This window comes from Bidens hawaiensis, unplaced genomic scaffold (genome assembly GCF_021521415.1).
Source record: "Bidens hawaiensis isolate Kalapana, Puna unplaced genomic scaffold, B.hawaiensis_p1.1 tig00006634_1, whole genome shotgun sequence".
Classification (NCBI taxonomy): Eukaryota; Viridiplantae; Streptophyta; class Magnoliopsida; order Asterales; family Asteraceae; genus Bidens; species Bidens hawaiensis.
This window is the reverse complement of record NW_027491448.1, coordinates 1,047,789-1,068,056: the sequence shown is the minus strand read 5'-3', so window position 1 is coordinate 1,068,056 and position 20,268 is coordinate 1,047,789. Positions and strand designations below refer to the sequence as shown.

General features: G+C 35.4%; 1 protein-coding gene and 1 long non-coding RNA gene across 4 annotated transcripts; both read left to right on the top strand.

Annotated features, from left to right (window-relative positions):
• The first annotated feature begins 6,538 nt into the window (after positions 1 to 6,538).
• Positions 6,539 to 13,034, top strand: LOC143633222 (uncharacterized). 3 transcript variants are annotated; one of them, XM_077101565.1, is made up of 12 exons: positions 6,539 to 6,665; positions 7,200 to 7,254; positions 7,540 to 7,628; positions 7,946 to 7,970; positions 8,056 to 8,094; positions 9,282 to 9,399; positions 9,495 to 9,640; positions 10,150 to 10,513; positions 11,199 to 11,302; positions 11,445 to 12,273; positions 12,366 to 12,416; positions 12,499 to 13,034. In XM_077101565.1, exons 1-12 carry the CDS (start codon positions 6,588 to 6,590, stop codon positions 12,857 to 12,859), a joined length of 2,259 nt encoding a protein of 752 aa, XP_076957680.1. In that variant the 5' UTR covers positions 6,539 to 6,587; the 3' UTR covers positions 12,860 to 13,034. The 3 variants fall into 3 exon arrangements, with proteins under 3 accessions (XP_076957680.1, XP_076957679.1, XP_076957681.1); XM_077101564.1 differs by having other exon boundaries at positions 10,150 to 10,519; XM_077101566.1 differs by lacking the exons at positions 6,539 to 6,665; positions 7,200 to 7,254 and adding an exon at positions 8,311 to 8,393 and having other exon boundaries at positions 7,571 to 7,628; positions 10,150 to 10,519.
• Positions 13,035 to 15,470: 2,436 nt separating this feature from the next.
• LOC143633189 (uncharacterized) lies at positions 15,471 to 19,898 on the top strand. The gene is made up of 3 exons (XR_013153638.1): positions 15,471 to 15,572; positions 15,815 to 15,897; positions 19,769 to 19,898. It is a non-coding gene; the product is annotated as an uncharacterized LOC143633189 (long non-coding RNA).
• Positions 19,899 to 20,268: the final 370 nt, after the last annotated feature.

The window sequence follows — 20,268 nt, the reverse complement described above, 5'->3', positions numbered from 1 at the left end:
TGAGCCGGTTCTTAATTTACTCTATTATCTTTACATTGGTGGCTACAAAGGTCATGTGTGGTTGTGGTGCATTTGTCTCAATTAAGGTATGCCCTCACATTTACCTAAAAATACAAAAATAATATGTTATAGGTAGAATATTGGTGTGGAAGTTGTATATAAATCCATACACATATCTAATTTACGAATAGAGTAATGGATTTCATGTCATATGTACTTCAAATCTTCAATTTTTCATCTTAACTTTTGGAGGTGCGATTCATGTGACCATGCGTTGTCTACTACTAAAGATGTCGCGGATTGAATGTGTAACCAGTTGGACGATACAAGTCATCTTTTACATGCATGCTGTTCATACAAGCGGTTATGGTCCCAGGTCTTCTCGAGCACCCATGTCATGGATTCTGGGACTGCCTTTGCAAAGTTCTTGGAGTGAGATTAAATTTTCTCCATTACGAACATGTTCATTTTCTTAATTAACGAACATGAACAAGAAAACCTTATTCGTTTAATTTTTCATGCTTGATCGTTTTTTTTTAGTCTGTGAGCATACTTATTTCATTAAGGCCACCCTTCTGTTAAGACCACTCGTGTAAGAAACTATTTTCCACACATCTCGATCTTTAGAATACAAACTGATTTCAGGTTAAAGGAGGTATGCTGCTTAACATTGATTCAAATGAAGCAATTTTGCAGCTTCAACATACATTATCCCTATAATCAAAGATAGCATAAAAGAAACCATAACACAGAAACCCTTCTACGACCCTTATAAAAAAACTGCATATTAAAACCTTGATTTGTTTGACCCTTATCCAATGAACCTTGATTTTCTCTTTAAACGCAAGACTTTCCAAACTTTTTGGAAGATCGCTAGAAAGTTGTATGTGAGCTGAAATTATATTATTTGATCATATTATGAGTGGCCATCGATGTTACATTGTTGATGACCAATCATTTAAACTTACAATAGAAGTTTTATTTTACTTATTTTTGAGGTATGTATATTTTGTTTTATAATCTATGAATTGGAAGGCAATTATCATCTATGCAGTTTGACACTTTTTGGCTATAACAAACTGAACCCTAACGACCGATTCCTCATCGCATCTTCACTGCAATGCGTCCTTTCCTTGTTTTTCTTTTCAAATTTCTTACTTGGATACATACTTAAAATGCATGCATATATACATAGATATATTTATTAAAATGCATGCATTAGTTTCCAATATATTTTTTTTCGCATCGGTCATGGACTCATGTATGTCTCTTGACCTGGTTTGACCCGTTATCTTTTTAGTTAAATCTACAAATTTAACATGTTAAAAGTTATCTAAGCATGTTAATGCATTTGAAATGCTCCATGTGGGTGATAACTTCATTTAGTTTGACTCTAAATAAAGTTTATGGTATTATCTATGCTAACAATTTATCAATATTTGTAACTTATGCGTTTCTTGAATCGGGTTTGATTGGTCCAATTAAAATACGCCACAGCTAATACCTCATACAACCCCGCTGCATACCACATGCTTCTCTGCTAGAATTCACAATCTCACTCGCCCGTCACCCAATTACGAACCCGTAATTAATGCAGTCCTGAGAGTAGCCATGTGACCTTTTCGTGGCTTCGGCCCATCGTTGCCTAAATTACTTGTTGCAGCTAGATATCCAAATATTGACACGTACATAATCTGCACGAATCTGTTTGCTGTCAATTCTCAACAAAATTATGATGTCTTGACATGTTTTAAATATACCTTTTACCAACATTATACAAATTCCAAAACTACATCTGGTAGCAATTTTGACCCCATTCACCCATTAGCTTTTCAAACTACAACTTTGAAGTCTCCGAATATGTGAGAAGTTGTAAAAACAACAAATGGATGTAATGAAACAAACGTATATGCAAAGTAGTAGTTAAGAAACATGTTGTGTACTTACATTAAAACTTCTTCTCCATCATTAGAAAGTGCACAAGTGTCAAAGAGTTCGTCCTTCTCACATCAGACTTTGTTGAAGTAACCATTAGCATTAGAGCCCACCAAGGAAGGGTTATATGATACGTCAATATCCAGCAATGCAAAAGTAGGAGGCATTTCAGTTAGAATGGTAAGATAGGTTGGGGGTATGTAGTAACAGTTGATGTATATATATTTGGTGTAGAGTTGTGTCTTTTGGGTTTGCGGGGGAACAAATTATAAAAAACGAAAGCATAGAAGCAACTTGGGGGTTAAAACAGGAATTTTAAGAAAATAGTAAAAAAAACATTTGTAAATAAATATAACACTAAGTTGTTGACATGTACCTCTGAGGAAGGTTCTTTTTTAATATGTTTATATTGATTAGTTTTCACTCCTGTTCAACTTAAACAAGTTACGAGGGTCCAATTTATTCACGAGTCTTGAAAGAATTTGTTTTTTATTTGCAATGTCCAAAAACCTAAAACAAATAAAACTGGTACAGTGTAAGCTTGATCAACAAGAAAAATAAATAAATTAGGTTGATTTTATGTTACATAAATTACAAAAATAAACAGCATAATACTTATGTTGTTCAATAACCACACCAATTTTTAAAAACTTATTACTACAGTAACTATATCATTCACTTTAACACCATTTTGTTTCAAGTTTTATGCTTTTTCACTCTTAAATTAATAATAATAACAATGACCTTAAATCAATTTGGTCGCAACTGTTTTAGGGACTAATAAATGGAGACTAAGCGCGCAATTAAACCCTCACGATTGCTAAATTGTAGCCTCAAATCAAGCCGGCCGACTGTTACAAGGAGAGGAACCTAATCAATCGAATGCTATTAACATCCTCCCGACCCACATCATAGTGCAATCAAAGGTTGTCATTATGCAATCAAAGGCTCCAATTAATATACAATTGAATGTTATTCAATGCCCAGACTGAATCAATTCACATGAGGGGTTATTACCACACCTCTGTTATAACTATGATCATGTTTGTAGTCATAGGTTTCAGCCCCGCAACAATCGCATCATGATAGTAGGTGCATTTCCATTCTCTTCACTTTCCTTTATGTATTCAGTTTGATTGAGCATACCGAGACAATTATTAACTCTTACTGAACAAAGGTTAAGCATATGCTAATTTGTTGGATTTTAAGACTTTGCTCACTAGAGTATGATAATATTGGTTACTTTAACAAGTGTGATTATCAGGACGATGGACTCTCTGCTATGCATCAACATAAACCTATTAAAAAGAAGCTCCCTCGGAGGGACATCTCAATAGCTTAGTCTCATATTATTTATCACATTTTTTTCTTATTGTTTATAAAAGTTATTGTTTTTAACCATCTTTACTTCCAGTGTTTTTCAGCATTTGTTGCTTGTCGACCCAAAACCCACATCTACAAACGTTGACTTCAACAAACTTGATCATTAGTGTAACGTACACCCCGACCTGACTGCAAACATTAACTCCGATTTTGGCAGTCAGGCGGCTGTCAATGACGATTCGTGGCGACAAGTTTGTGTTCTTCCAATCGTTCACGACCGCGTCAGTGCAAGTTGTGGGATTCACAAAAATATTTGTTTGTATTCATATTTGGTTTTAATTAATTTGAATGTTTGATTATCAGACGTCTTCATGTGAAACAATTTGTTGTGTGTTAATTAATAAGTCTATGCCAACTAATTATTATATCAAGTGCGGGTACTTCTTAATTTTCAATCATTGGGTTATAGTCCGAGAAGATAAAGGAGTTGGTTGAGTTTTTTTAATTGTTTTTAAACATTAAATTAGAAAACACCCATTTTGAGAATTACTTTTCAAAGTACCCCTTTTTAGTAAATATTTTCCCTAACTACGCTTGGTAAAAAAACTCGAAGTTATGAGCGAATTCATAATGAAATTTGGGTAAACCGTTACTAGCTTCCATAATTATTTAATTTTCATATTATTGATGGTTCATGATTATATTGAAGACTAATTGATTGATTGATTGATTTTTTGAAATCATATAATTTATTCAGCAACACAGTAAAATTTTATAATTTCGTTGTGTATTATTATTAGTTATTATTATTAATTTATAACTAAAAGAAATTTCTTTGTAAAGAATTAGATTAGGTTTTTATCAATAATCATATAGTAACTTGTACGCTATATTAGCTTCGTTTAGAGTGGACATAAAGATTTGATATTTATTATTTTAGGCTTTTTGAATTTTGTATATTACAATTAGTATGATGGGCTCTCTACTATGGACCAATATGGCCATGTTAAAAAAGAGCCTCACTCAAGGTACATGTCAACAACTTACTCTTATATTTTTTATCAAGTTTTTTTGTTACTACTTTTCTTAAATTTTGTATTTTTACCCCACTTTGCTTCTATGCTTGTGTTTTCTATAATTTCCCTATACATCCAAAACATACATCTGTATGCCAAATGTATCTACATCAACTGTTAATTTAGTGACCCCAATCTATCTTACCCTCTCAACTGAAATGCCTCCTACTATATCATTGCAGGATGCGCACGACTTTTAATGACCACTACTGTTTCACACATTAAGATTTTTTATATAAAAAAATATACCATAAAAATAAATATTTTATTTTCTTTAAATTGAGTATGGTACTTCTATACTATTTTTGCTTTAAAAAGTTTACAAGTTACGTGACTACCAGCTAGAACCGGCAGCAGGTCAAGTTGGGCGAGCTCAAGACATACGTAAAATTGGCTTAGGGTTGGAACAAATCGATACAAGAAAAGGGGTTATACCTATATAGACTGCGGTAGAAACTGAAAAAAATAATAAAAAATAACAATAAAGCAACAATCTGCATGGGAGAGGACCGGATTCTTTGGGTGTTCATTGTTTCTTCCGTGCAATGACCAATGACCTGCAAGTTGATATGGACAATGTAGCTTATCAGTTGCTGACTTATAATACATTTATGTGGTAAAACTCACAGTTCAATGAAAGGGATAAACATGTAGTATAATAACAGAGATACGGTAATGAAGGTTTTTTTTTCCTTTTTTTATTTTTGGCCATAGTGTGCAGTGGATTTTGTAGGAATAAATGTAAGTTTATAGATGCATTTACCTATCTGAAGGTGCCCGTTGTATTTTGCTGATGTAGGGTTTGTCATTTGCTGACCTGGGCACCATGTTTATATAAGGATGTTGATAAGTTTACATGTTTCTAAATAAATGCATGCTATATCGTCAAATATGCTTATGCAATGTTAGCAAAAGAGTTTATGCAACGTTAACAAATAATGTTGTAACTTTAAAACACCATCTATCAAATATATATATGTGTGCGTAAGTATGCATGTCAATCAAATCATGTATGCGCACCACTTTACCCTTTTACAATTCGTTGACCGAAAATTTTATGGCTTTAATTTGAGCATTTCTTTCGATCTCTTGATTAAATTTCAACTTTAACTACTCGTCAATTAACACACATTCAATCTTTTACATTGATTAAAAATCACAAAACCCACACACCTACTTTATTAAAAAATAATTCACAAAACAAGATCTGTCCAATATATATGCATACACCAATACTTTAGTGCGTACCCTGCACAAAAAACATCCAACAAACCATATGAAATTACGTAGGCACACTCGCACTTATAACCCATTACACACCACATCAAACACTACAAACCAATACGTGAAGATAATTTGCTCAAACCGTGGCAACGCGTGGGCACTTCCGCCGGTAAGAAAGTAAGAAACACGTAAATTCATCACGAGGGGCAGTTCGGTAATTTCTTCACCAGTAGAAGGAGCTAGGTTCCTGGCCAAAGTTTTAGGTTTTCACTCATCGTCACCGTTTTTGTGAAGAGCAGCAGCAGTACACACACACACGCACTCTCAGCAGCTGACAGTGTGCATCTTCATCATCACTAGCAGGTATATATCTCTATCTATCTACACTCGCGATGTTTAATCCATCGAACATATTAACATCTCGCCTGTTTACATCGATTCAATCATTCAATTTCACTAATAAACAATCGATTCGCCGTATCTTTACAGTTTCTCCAATCAATTTCAACATATGATGGAGATTTATGATGCGCGATAGTATGTGTGCGACTCTAGGGTTTAGTGTATGCGCTTATGGAAATTTGCTATAATTAGGTTTAGATCTATGCTTATAAGGTAGAGTTTGTTGAAATTTGTGTGAGTATGGTGGCACCTATGTTATTTTGACTGACTGGAGTGATTTTAGGGTTTTATCATTTGTTGCTACATTTTAATCATACTTGAAGTTGTAAAGTATCACTAGACTTGTTGCTTGTGCATAGAAAATACAGCATTATGATTTTTAATGAATCATTGTGTCAACTGTGAAGCTGAGTTATGTGTTTTTGTGTCAATGTGATTTGTTTGTTTGTTTTTGTAATACATGATATGACTATTAGTTATAACTTCTTTAGTTTTACGTACCTTTTACTTTATCCAAGATTGGGTTTAGGTTGATGACCTTCTTTTAGCTACATTTGTTAACTGTTAAATATGTGACACAGGGTGCTTGAGGAATGCTGGAGTGACTAGTACTGGAATACAAGAAAGATGACGAGCAAGAAGAATCCGCTTGTATACTTGGATGTGTCTATCGATGGAGATCCTATTGAAAGAATGGTTTTCGAGGTGTTTTATTTTTGCCATGGATTTTTATCATTGAACTGTCATTTACATATGCTATGAATCATAGTTGTCCATAGCGGTGATAGCGGGCGCTATAGCGTGCTACGCAGCGATGCGGCTGTAGGCTGTTATATACTAAATATCGGTCATTTAGCGTGATTGGTATTTAGGTTTTTTTATATTTTTACTTTATTTTTTAATATCAAAAATTGTAGAAACCTATTTTTTAGGCTTGTTTATTGACCAAACTGATGCACCTTCCACAAGTTCCACCGTAAAAGCTTATTTTGTGAATATAAACCCTAGTTATTTACTTAAAAAATTTCTACTCCTTTATCGCTAAATATGAAATAGCGGTCGCTATTTACCACTGTTTATCGCTAAATATGAAATAGCAGTCACTATTTACCACTATTCGCTACGTAGCATATAGGTGGCCCGTCTCTATTTACCGCTATACGCTATTGACAACTATGATATGAATGTTAGCTTATTACATTACCTGTGAAAAACTTATTCCACTGTATGGTTTTGCAGCTCTACTCAGATAGCGTTCCTAAGACCGCAGAGAATTTCCGGGCGCTATGTACTGGTAATGTTTACACCTTAATTGGTGCTCTTGTTTTAAAACTTCTATGAAATTTCTGATCTCTTATTTCTATAGATTATAGAATTACACACACAAATACTCTGGATTACCTTGTGATTGGAATAATTTCTTGTATAGTCTTTAATAATTGAGTTTTACTTCATTGATGCTTTTACAGTGTAAATTTTGAAGGTTAGGTTTTAAGGCTTTTGTTATTATTAAGTTTATTGTGCTTTGGGTTTGCTTATGTTATGAACTTTTAGTAATGGATGCTTATTTAAATTTCAGGAGAAAAGGGGAATAGCCAAAAAACTGGAAGACCCCTGCACTACAAGGGTTCTTTTTTCCATCGCATAATTAAAGGTTCTTTGGCTCAGGTATGTGTGTATGCATTTAGTTACTTTTATTTATTATGTTGTTTGTTCATTTTCTATCTAGTTCCTTCTCGTCCTGCAAGTCATGATAGTCTGTTTAAAATTTAAAACTAGTCAGCTATATCCTTGTTTACACTGTAGGATACAGGATTGATGGTCACAACTGCTTTTCTTGTGATGTAGTTTTTAAGGTTGTATTTATTATTTTTATATGGTTAAATATCCTCACGCTGTTTTAAAGATTTATAATCCAAAGCCTGCGTTCTGCAATGAGTTTTTTATGCAACTTCTAGAAGACTAAATTGTGCATTTTTTTGCAGGGTGGTGATTTTTTCAAACGTGACGGTATGCATATTCTATTATGGGCTTTATTTTATTTGTTTTAGCTTGCTCTCACATAAGTCTGATTGTTTTTTATTTACTTTTGCAGGAAGTTATGGAGAAAGCATATATGGTGGAAAATTTCCAGGTGAGAAATCTGTCTGTTTATTGCTTGTTGTGTATTTTTGAACTTTGATGGTCTTAATTTGCTCTAAGTAGTTGAATATCATATGCATTGTTTCTAAGGTGTATATAAAAGATTTAGAAATAAGCTTTAATTCTCTACACCATATTTATTTATATTTACACTATGCCACTTGTATTTTGAGAGAAAATGGGTTTCCTTTTTGCATTGCCTGTGAAGGTGGGGGCTGACATTGGTCTTATTCTTGCTGCATGGGAGCTCGACCCTAACTGAATTTGGACAATTGTAGTTGTCTTGAAATGGTGGGTGTATGAATATTTTTGTTGTGTGTCTTTGTTTCTAGAATGGTTTGAAATCTATGGTATGTGGTTAAGTACAAAGTGTACGGTTTTATCAATCATACAGTTTTTTTTTTTCTGTCATGCTTTAAATTGATGATCAATACATTCTCATGAGTTATTGGTGCATTCTTGCATGCTTGCATTGTTTTTATGTATGGTAGAAGAACATGGAGAATTTTTTTAAGATGGAAAAAGAAAAGAAAAACGTTTTTTCTAGCTGTTAGGAAAGAAAAAAAGGTTGGAAGTGCTTTTTGAAAGTTCCACCTTTTGCTATATAAAGTGTATTTTCTTATATTCAAATAAGGTGTAACCCTTGAGAAACTAAAATTTAACAGTTTCACATTATATAACCTGCAGTATTTGAATAAGATAATACTATTTATCTTTATTACTTAAAAGTAACTTGTAATAGTGATAAAACAATTATGTAATAAAATTTTGTTTTAGTTATTGTTGGCAGTTTTTTTTAAGCAAGAATTTTTATTTGTAACTAAACTTGACAACTTTTATATTGTTATCACATTCTGAGGTCTATTTTATTAAGTTAACAATTTTGTTTACTATGTCATTAACTGAAGTATCAATTTTAAGATCAAGGAGTCATAAAATATAATATAGCAATAAGAAAGTAATGAGGCCCAATTGTAGACTTGTGAAATTTCATATAAAGTGATGGTTTATACATAGTTGACATGACATGATCCTATGATTACTCAACAGGTGGCGTTTGCAGATGGCTTGTCATGATTTTCTAATTCAGTCATTCTAATATGTTCATCAATTTTGGTTTTTGGCTATCTTTTCCATTATATAGGGGATTAATATTAATAACCGGTTATGCTATTTCAGATGAATCCTCCAAGTTGAAACATGATGCCCCTGGTCTTCTAACAATGGCAATTTCTGATCGTGATTCACGTGGTTCTTTATTCAACATCACATTTGCTGCTAACCGTCATCTTGATAGGTTTGTTAATCTTTAAACTCACTGCTTTTATATCTTTCTTTAAATAAAATATGTTGTTCGTCAAAGTTGAAATTAAGCTTACATTTCTTGAACAGGAAGTATGTTGTTTTTGGAAAGCTTGTGCAAGGAGTAGATGTATTGAAAAAAATTGAAAATGCTGGTGATGAAGATGGAAAACCAACTGTGACAGTGAAGATCATCTACTGTGGTGAAATAAGTGAGAGTGAGAATCAAAGTTCTGGTACGTCTAATGATTTTTTTTTTCGTATGTCGTGTCAGAATTTACATTTTGTCCTTCATATGCCAACTCTTTTGTGGTTTGATAGTCTATCATGAAATTTTCATACTGTGTTTGAGAGTTTTTAGTTGAAGAGTGAAAGAAGCGAGATAAGTTAAAAGGTTTTGTGTCACTAAGTGTCATTTTGGAAAGAATGAAGTGGTAGGAAAAGCATAAAAATGAAGAGAGATTTGGTTTCTTGATGTTTTGAACTTAACCAAAATGCCCTTGAAAGTATTTTTAGCATGATTTTAAGTAACAAAGTTACGGGTGCAGTTATAAGAATGCCAATTTGCTTTTCCTTTCTCGCCAACTTGGGGACACAAAAGAATAACATTACTCTTTCTAGCTCGAGAACACAATTTGTTTTTCTTTTTAAATCTGTCTTCTTTTCTTTTTACATCTGTCTTTCTTTTTTCTATTCTTTTATTTACTTCTTGTCTATTTAGAATTTGTTTTTAATGCGCATATAGATAAGAAGACAGCAAGCAAAAAAACAGGCAAAGATGTTTCGTCAGAGGTTCACAGCCATGAAGATAAGCGAAAGGGAAAGCACAAGAAGTCTTCGAAAGACCGAAGAAAGAAGAGGAAAAGATATTCTTCAACTGAATCTGACAGTTCTTCAGACACGGATTCAGAGTCCTCTGATTCTGACAGTGAGTTTGACTCTGATATATCATCGTCGTCATCATCTGATATTAGTTCATCAAGTGATGATAGACGTAAGAAAAAGAAGAGATCTAGAAGGGACAGACACAAACGCAGTAAAAGGAGGGACAAGAGACGTGAGAAGAAGCGCAGGAAGCATGATAGGAAGTCCAAACGCAAATCAAAAAGGTTGAAGTAATATTTTATAATTTTTATAAAGTTTCTAACAATGTGTCTTATACTATATATCATTTTTTTGGAATGATGTATGCGAGGCCATCCAAGTATTCATATTCTTTTCACTTTATTCACCAGGGCCACACTTATATTGTAACCACCCTATAGGCTACTTATGTCTGTATCTTGCCTCATTTATGCCAGCTTTGGCCAAAAACTCGTCTGGTGACAGAAAATGTTTCTAAACTTCTTGGAAGGCAAAAAAAAGATACCGTCTATGAGGTGTCAATATGTTACCGGTTTAAGTTGTTTTTTCAATATAATAAATGACATTTTAGGTTTTTGTTTTAGAAAGAGGCTCTAATATATAAGGGTGGCCTTAATTGAAAAGGGTGAATATTTGGCTGATTTTTGCGTACACCAAGTTCATTATATGCTCACCTTGTTTTCACTATTGGGGGATATCTGAATACTCCTTACGATGACATCTAATGTGCAAAGTGGTATTTTTAGATTGTATTTTCACCATGAAAGAAAATGTAACAATAGTTATTGGACCTTAACAAAGGGTATATTAAATTTTGAAAGATACGCTAGTTTTAGTAACAATGGAGTTTCAAAGGATGACATTTTTGTGGGGAAAATAATTCTGTGTATTGCACAATGGTCTTATTTTTCTGTCTTGTTCTAATTTCAGGGCTTCTGATATTCTAAGCGAGAGTGAAAATGAACAAGGTTCTGAAGATAATGGTGATGCTAGACAGCCAAGTCAGAAGCGTAATAACTCAGCTAAACTCACTGGTTTGTGCACTGTTTCTTAACAATAGTTTTTTAGAAGACTGTACATAGATAAGATCAACAATTTTTGAAATTACATTGGAATTTCTGTTAGGTGGTTACAAATTTATTATCGCTTATTTTCTTCATTTTCTAACATATCCAGATGGCAATCAATCTCCATCAGCTGAAGTCGAAGACAGTGCTGTTCATCACAAAACCGGAGATGCATACGAAAGAGAGGAAGGTGAATACCCTAAGGAAAACGGTGACCGTCCAAGCAATGGTGTTGATGTGGCTAAGGTTGCCGAGAGACCTAATGTTACGAATGACCACCCTCAAAGGGCCTCAAGCAAGAGCATGAGTATCAGCCCTAGGAGGAGCCCTAGTGTGAGCCCAAGACGCAACATGAGCAGGAGCCGGAGTGCCAGTGGGTCCCCTAGACGTCCCACCTTGCTAAAAGACCGAAGCCCGGTCAGAAGTGAAAGCAGCAAGAGTCCAGTCAGAAGCATCAGCAGAAGTCCAGTCAGGGGCAAAAATCTCAGAAGTCCAAGACGAAGCCCAAGTCCAGTTAGACCCCGAGTCAGGAAAAGTGTTAGCAGGAGTCCTACACCATCACCGCCTCGAAGTAGAAGGTCCTCACGGAAGTCTGTGAGCAGAAGCCCCGTTAGATCTTCTAGAAGAAGTTATAGCAGAAGCCCTGTGAGATCCTCTAGACGAAGCTTAAGCAGAAGCTCGGGTCGTGTCCCGTTAAGGAGAAGCCCGAGCCGCAGCCCTATCAGGGCACCTGTGAGGGGCGGTAGGCGTAGTTATTCTAGAAGTCCTGTCGGGCGCAGGGGTAGGTCACCTTCTAGAAGTGTTTCTCCCGATGGGTCCCCTAAGCGTATCAGAAGAGGGAGGGGTTTCAGTAATCGGTACTCTTATGCACGCAGATACCATTCTCCAGATCGTTCACCAGTCAGATCTTATCGCTATGGTAGGAGTGACCGTGACAGGTAACAAAACTTTATAAATGGTTGAGGGTCAGTTATGGTTACAACTTACAACTTACAAAACTTTATTGTTGCAATGATAATTTTATTTGCAGGTTTTCAAGCTATAGGCGCCGCAGCCCGTTAAGGGACAGGAGTCCACCAAGGTATGCGGAATAAGAGATAACTGAACTTTTTAACTAAAATTTTATCATTAATGATGTTTTGTAATGCACTTATTTATTACAGGTACAGAGGTAGAAGAAGCAGGACTCGTAGCCCAAGTGTCTCACGAAGCCCTATTCGCCGCCGCGGTCGTTACAGTCGCAGCCGCTCACCTGTTGAGACATCACGATACAGGCCTTCGCCACCTGTTGAAAGGAGAAGGGCGCCACGCAGCATAACTCCACCTTCTAGGAGCAGGAGCCCGTATGATCCAAAGTCTTCACGCTCGCCATCTCCAAGAAGGACCAGCAGGTCGAGGTCAAAGTCAAAGTCAATTTCAAAGTCAAGATCTAGGTCGAGGTCAAGGCTGTCTTCTGGAAGCCCGCCTGCTAAGAAAGGATTGGTATCGTATGGAGACGGTTCTCCAGACTCTGGTCAGAAGTGAGAGACATGGGTTTTTGATATGGCTGAGCTATCTTTTTAAGTATTTATGATTTATAGACTTGGTATGTAGGGTGTGTTTTGAATAACAGAATGTTTTCTGTGCTTGTTTTCTTGTTGCTAGACCGACTAGTAAGACGATTGAATGTCTATTCAGAGGTTTGGACTTTTGCTTTTAATGCTTCTTTTGTTATCTTTATTGTCATGTTTGTGCGGATGTCGTGCTTTTATCGTTCTAGAAACAGCATGACATCAAATAATGCACTTTTGCTATGGACGGGCGTCATAGTTCAAAGTGTCGTAAGGGTGAGAATTGTTTCAGGATAAATTTAGGTGAGAATTGTTTCAGGATAATAGTTCAAGTGTCGTAAGGGTGAGAATTATTTCAGGATAAATTTAGGTGAGAATTGTTTCAGGATAAATTTAGAAGCAAACAAGACCGTGAACCGAAAAATTTGTTACCGTTACTAATGGGATTTTAATATGAGGTTTTAGCTTGTACTTACTAATGAATTGCAAATGAGATTTGAGGTCACATAGAATTTTAAAAATCTTAGCTTAACTAAAACATATTTAGACTGTTGTATTGTGAATGATATGAAAGGTCACATAGAATTATACTAAAAAATTCTTGAAAATAAATGATGAAGAGATACGGTTCTACCTGGTACTTTGAATCCAATCAAGGATTGTATTCATGTGTCTTTAGATTTACGGCCTGATGTGTGATAGATTTTGGACCAATCAAATACAAGAGGTCACCATCAGAGCCAATTACTCTCATCATAATGGTCCCCATTCAATCAGAGTGACGTTTACCCATATCAACTATAAATAGGTCTTCGATCAAGGCAGGGTCATCTTCACTAAACGCTTTATGATTCTCACGCTAGAGACTGCTCACATGGAGAACCCCTTCCTGTGGCGAGACTAACGGTGATCGGTTTTGTAGATCATAAGTCTCTCACCGAGTACATATCTTATTATCTCAAGTAGAATTTCGACAAAATATCTTACTCCTAGTTTTTCTGATTTGGTGTGTTTTCTGATTACAAAACGGATACACTTGTAAGAACTGTCATTGTGGGCTAGCCCACATGATAAAGATGGAAACCTCTTAAATATGAGGTATAGGGATAGAAGGAACATCTGTTGTTAGAAAAAAAATAATCAAAAGATGCTGAATTGAAAACTTTAATAGACCAAAAACCAGTTATCAATTGTTAAGGGTCTATTAAAATTGAATTAAATAAATACACATAATACACAATGACACAATAGTGTAAACGAAAAATAAAATGTAAAACTCGGATACCAACTTTTAACGTGAATAACAAGTTTTTTTATACTCTTTATATTTTGTAACTCTATTAGGTTAAAATATACTATATAAAACCATCACAGATGACCTAGAAGTAAGACATCGAAATGGAATTGCCGATATGGTCATATATAAGTCATATTAATTTCTTAATATATTGTTTTAAGTTTATAAATGATTCACGTATATTTTGTTAATTTGTTTTGTCTAATTTATAACATAAGATTAACAGTAAAATGTCTGTGCCACAATTTTTGTTATTTTATGTTTTTGACAAAATATGCATACTCTTGTTTGTTGTTCTTAAATGTTGTTTATATTGTAACCAATGTAACCGACACTAATCGAATTCGTGCGACTCGTCCTTGTAACGTTCAGGATTTACCAACATTGTTTATATCTTAACAGATCGCTCGGGTTGCTTTCGCATTGATTAACCGTCCGGGTTTTTACCCACATAATAATTAGTGTGGTTGTAAATAATATTAGGAGAAGCAGGAACGGTTACAGAAGGCGAACACCATGGCGGAGATCGACTGCCTCCGGCCACGGCCGCCGGAATCCGACGGTAACATCATGACTTATTATTCCTTCCTTGTCATTGATTCATTGAGATTGATTTTTAATCCAGAAAATAGAATAGAATAGTTCAAAACTCAACATATAATATAATGCTTACTAGACCTAATTCTTACTCACCTTTCAGAGGTCTAGTTCAGGTGACATAAGAATATGAATATATTAGCTTAGCTCTAACCTTTAAGATGACAGTTTTTAGCCTCACACATATGCTGTGCCATCAACATAGCTTCTAACAACACCTGCAATGCTGAAGTATTTGTTTGTAAAATGAATAAACAGACTACACTGGTGGCACGCTGCAATTTTTGACACGAAGTTGTCGACATGTTTAAGATCTGTTTATATATTTTTATTTGTTAAGTAAAATACATGTCCGACTCGCCCTTAGCTTCTTACGGCCTTGCCGATACTTGATAAACAATATAACAGTTCTCTAAACAGGTCCCTTAGCCTTACCTTACCGCCTTAGTCCCTTATTTATCGTATCCCTAAACAGGCCGTGTCGTCTAACCTGTTTTGTTTCTAACAGGTTTGTGTTTTGGATAAATGACACAATTAGTTATCGTGTCGTGTTGTATCTAGTGCCACATGTAATCGTGTCTAAAAACCTGTTATGTCAGCCTAACTGGTGGTGAGGGAGTTAATGTGGATATAGGAGTTATTATTTTTTTGCACTTTGTGGTTTGTATAACTAACGTTGTTCACTGTTGCAGCCAAAATTTCTTCAAATTTTCAGAAGATGAAAGTTATTTTGCTTGGTCTGGAGTCTAGTATTGACCAATTAATCTGGTGGTTACTTAACCTATTTCTCAAGGTACAGCCTGATCCGTTAAACCCTGATATTTTAATTCATGGTTGAATAGCATTTATATTGTTTTGGTGACTATAACTTCTATAATGCTTGGAAGTTTAAAAATGTATTATGGCTTGATAAGTAAAGAGTCTATTATACCATGACAAAGTTAAGTTTGATAAGTGATGATAGTATTAGAATGGTACTTGGTTAGTTGATTCACAGGCAACCATTGATCTTGATCTTTATTATGTACTATGCAGTTTGATATGCATCAAACAATGCTGCAAGGTTTTCCAGTATATGGTGATTATTACAAATCAAAGGCATTGGAATCATCAGAAAAGTATGTTTCTGTCTCATATATAACTTACTATTTTTCAGTGACGTTTATAATGGAAACTAGTAAGATTAAGAACACCATTTCTGAGTGCATCTCCTAAATTCAATAAGACAAGGATGATAAAGCTAAAGAGAAGACACTTTAAAGAAACATAGTTGTGCAGAATGGTGATGCCATTACCATCATTCTTCGTGTACTCAAGTCCTCCTCTCGTACTCTAAAAAACTTCCACTCATTATACTCTGCAATCAGTCATTAAATATTAATCTCAAATCGACCCTTGTTGACGTGACAACTGTTCAATAACTCAGTACTATAATTTCTTTAGTGATAGAGCTGAATTTATCAAAAACACACACACACACACACACACCTATTTTGTTTTTAAATGGTGACAGTAGTATTAGATCATATTGGCTAGGGGGTGGGATTTAGGACATAGCATGTGGACTAGGCCTATCGACAAGCTATTAGCATGCATAATTGTCAAGGCTCAAAGGGCCTTGGGCCTAAGCGCAAGGTGCTTAAATAGCGAGGGCCTGAGATTAACAAAGCGCATAGCATAAACATTTTTTTTTGGGGGGGGGGCATGTATTAGGCTGTTCCAGGCCATTTTTGGATGTTTCAGATAAGTTTTTGCCAGGATTTTTAGGATTTGGTTGGAATCTTACCAGAAACGGACCAAAATCTGTTTGGAATCTTGCTTGAAGGTTGCAAGTTCTCTTGGATGGCTGCTATGTGCTTTCCTCGTGCCTCGCCTTGCCTGAGGGCCTAGGCGCGCGCTAGAAGGGCTTTTGACAACATAGAATGTTAAATAACACACATTTTTTGGATACAGATATTTTGTGCATCTTTAGCATGATCATATGATTCTAGGGGGGGGGGTGCTTGGGATTCCTTATTTTACCTCCTTATAACATATTGACAAAAGTTAATAAGTCAGAGTATCCTGACTTATTAACTTACAATTCACAATCAATGTTTTCATACCCGTATCGGACATCGACCCGGACGCCTTACCGGGTCACAGGTCGGACCCGCCTGGGAGGTTGGACCGGACATTGAACCGGATGATGCCATAAAGAATGCACACACATATAAATTTGTGATCAAACAAGAATGAATTTAGATATTAAATTGGATGATGGTGATCGTCATGCTTTCTAAACATATAAATTCGATTATGTTTTGTTTAAACTTTCTTTAATAATTAAAGATATTAATGTTCTGAAACTAAGATTGTGATTATGTTTTGTTTTTTTGGATTACAATGATGTATGTTTTTGAAGTCCCATGAAAGTTAGTTATTTTATGTGTGTGTGTGTGTATTATTTATGATGTCATCCGGGTCAATGTCCGGCCCGACCTCCCGGGCGGTCTGATCTGTGACCCGGTAAGACATCTGTGTCGATGTTAGGCCCAGGTCTGAAAACTATTTTTTTTAGATTTATGGTTCTGCAACTTTTTTCATTAGGCCAATTCACAATCAATGTTTTCATACCCGTATCGGACATCGACCCGGACGCCTTACCGGGTCACAGGTCGGACCCGCCTGGGCGGTTGGACCGGACATTGAACCGGATGATGCCATAAAGAATGCACACACATGTAAATTAGTGATCAAACAAGAATGAATTTATATATTAAATTAGATGATGGTGATCGTCATGCTTTCTAAACATATAAATTTCAATTATGTTTTGTTTAAACTTTCTTTAATAATTAAAGATATTAATGTTATGAAACTAAGATTGTGATTATGTTTTGTTTTTTTGGATTACAATGATGTATGTTTTTGAAGTCCCATGAAAGTTAGTTATTTTATGTGTGTGTGTGTGTGTGTGTATTATTTATGATGTCATCCGGGTCAATGTCCGGCCCGACCTCCCGGGCGGTCTGACTTGTGACCCGGTAAGACATCTGTGTCGATGTTAGGCCCAGGTCTGAAAACTATTTTTTTTGGATTTATGGTTCTGCAACTTTTTTCATTAGGCTGGTTCAACCGCCGGGTTGCCGGGCCCGGTTCAACCAGAAATCGCAAAACCCGGCCAATTTTTTAGAAAACGGGCTAAATACTACCATCTGGACCGCTTTACTTGCCGGTTCCCAGTTCTGACCGTCCAGTCAGGGTTTCAAAACACTGCTCACAATATCCTGACTTACTTCTGAAAAGTTAATAAGATAAAAAAGAGCCTAAATAAGCAAATCCCAAACACCCCTTAAATTATTCTTTATAGTGGGTTACAAATTAGGAAATAGGATAAGCCTGTGGTAAGAAAAATGGATTTTCACTAACTTTTGACTCAAAAATAGTTATATTTAATTATTATTTATACAACTATTAACGCGTGTGCGATTTCTTTTCCGAGAGCTTCGCAACGAGCTAAGATGCGCTCCAAATGGCGCTAATATAAATGATATATAGATGGAAAAAGTGGTGCGTTTGAAGTGAAAGTGTTGTGAGAAAATGGGTTGGAACTTGTCTCACATAGGAAGATGTATAAACTTTGAAGTAGTTTATAATTAAGGAGTGAAAATTCCTTGTAAGCATCTTCAGTTGTGTTTTACTCCAACTTGCCCGCGATGTGTACGCATGAATGTCTGACCAAAAAAATTAAGTTCAAGGATTAAGAGGCCTCTAAATCAGAGGTCTATGAGTTTCTCCACTCTAGCTTATTACTATACTCCACAAAGAGTGTAGACTGAGTCGATCATTAATGGCCAAAATTTTTAAATTGCTATTAAAACACTTAATACAATATATATTTTTCGTTTTATACAGCTAAATAATTTGAGAATCTCTGAAAAAATAACGTCTCTCTACCTTAGCTCATTGCTGAAAAAATAACGTCTCTCTACATGTTTCACGTTAAATTTCTAGCTTGCTGATTCTCTTGCGGGACAGCTATCTGTTCCAACTGCTGTACAGTGGGAGTGGGAGACAGACACGCTCTCATAGTAGCTTGGTTTTGAAAAGCGAGAGGTGAACAAAAGTGACCGGGTCTAATACTGAAGAATAAGCCGCCAAGGCGCAAAAGTGCACACTTTTCGTACGTGAAGCGCACGGTTTTTATATAATTTTTTTTATTTATATCATAGGTTTTAGCATCCCTGACCCAAAATTTAGCTATAAGTTAGCATTATATATGGTTTAATATATAAATCATCTGCATGTACAATCTAAAAAGCATGTGGTACAACATTTCGATGCATAAAAGTCATCTGCATACGAAAGGCGCACACCTCAACTTTGCCTTAGGGGCCGCTTTTTGCTTAAAAGTCACGCCCCACTCTCGCCTTTTGAACTTTGGTCGCATTGAGTAGCCAAAAGCGACGAGGTTTCTCCTTAGGCCGCCTCTCGCCTCAGGCTCGCTTTTTTAATCCAAGCATAGTAGAGGCCGAACTTTGTATTTATGGAACCATGTCAAACGCAAGGCGTCAAACACAAGGCCTCAACCATTCTACTTCCTATATTTTTTATTCATTTCATTTATACATATTGTATCTAGACTAGTTCTATTGTACTTGTTTCCTTTTCTTTCATATTGCATTTTATTGTAGTTATAAATTTGTATTCTCTTACAAAGTGTTATGAGAATTTAGATGCTTTAAAATTGTGAACCTTAGGATACATTTAAAATTATGAAAGTGTTGTGGCACAATCTATATATTTTGAAACTGCAAACCCACGTGTTTCAGAACATGACACTTAAGTGTGTCGTTTTGTAAACTAGATTGTGCCAACTTTTGTAATTATCAAATAAAATTGTGATTGTTTTGAAAATTTGTACTTTTGTACTTATACTCAAAGTTGGGCGCACGAAGGTAAGTTATTTACATCGCTAATTGGTTTGCCTTTTCTCCCTTGCCGCAGCTGTGCCGTCTCCCCTTCATTGTGCCCTCAACATTGCTTATCGTTTTAAACGTCGTTGAGGGTTGTACGTGCTATTGCATTCTTCTTTTCTGGTGTTGCTCAAGAGCTCGCTTATCGCATTGAGATCAAGGTATCTTCTTGGAATGCGTAATGCTTAGATCTATCATGGGTCCAAATCGATTATTCAGATTTCTTTCTTGTAATGCTTTAGTTATGTAGTTAATCTTACAGATCGGAAGAATTGTCTTCAATTGGTTGAAATACGTGTTTATGTGCTTCTGATTATGCCAAAATGTTTTCTTTATGTTTCGATAATAGTGTTAATGGCATAAAACCTCATGTATGGAATGTAATTATTTATGTTTAGATTTGACGGCGAACAATTTATTTTTTAGCAAGTTCAATGAAGTGATTAGTCACTTAAGGTGATTTTTATTATGTTGGAAACATGATTATTGTTTGTGGAGCGTTACTAGAATGGTGACATTGCTTAGATTATG

Bases quoted from the DNA above. Each gene is read 5' to 3' on its own strand.
- LOC143633222 (XM_077101564.1), top strand. From the start codon at position 6,588: ATGACGAGCAAGAAGAATCCGCTTGTATACTTGGATGTGTCTATCGAT. The intron at 7,629-7,945 runs GTATGTGTGTAT...ATTTTTTTGCAG, and splicing joins TTAAAGGTTCTTTGGCTCAG to GGTGGTGATTTTTTCAAACG. The intron at 12,417-12,498 runs GTATGCGGAATA...TATTTATTACAG, and splicing joins AGGGACAGGAGTCCACCAAG to GTACAGAGGTAGAAGAAGCA.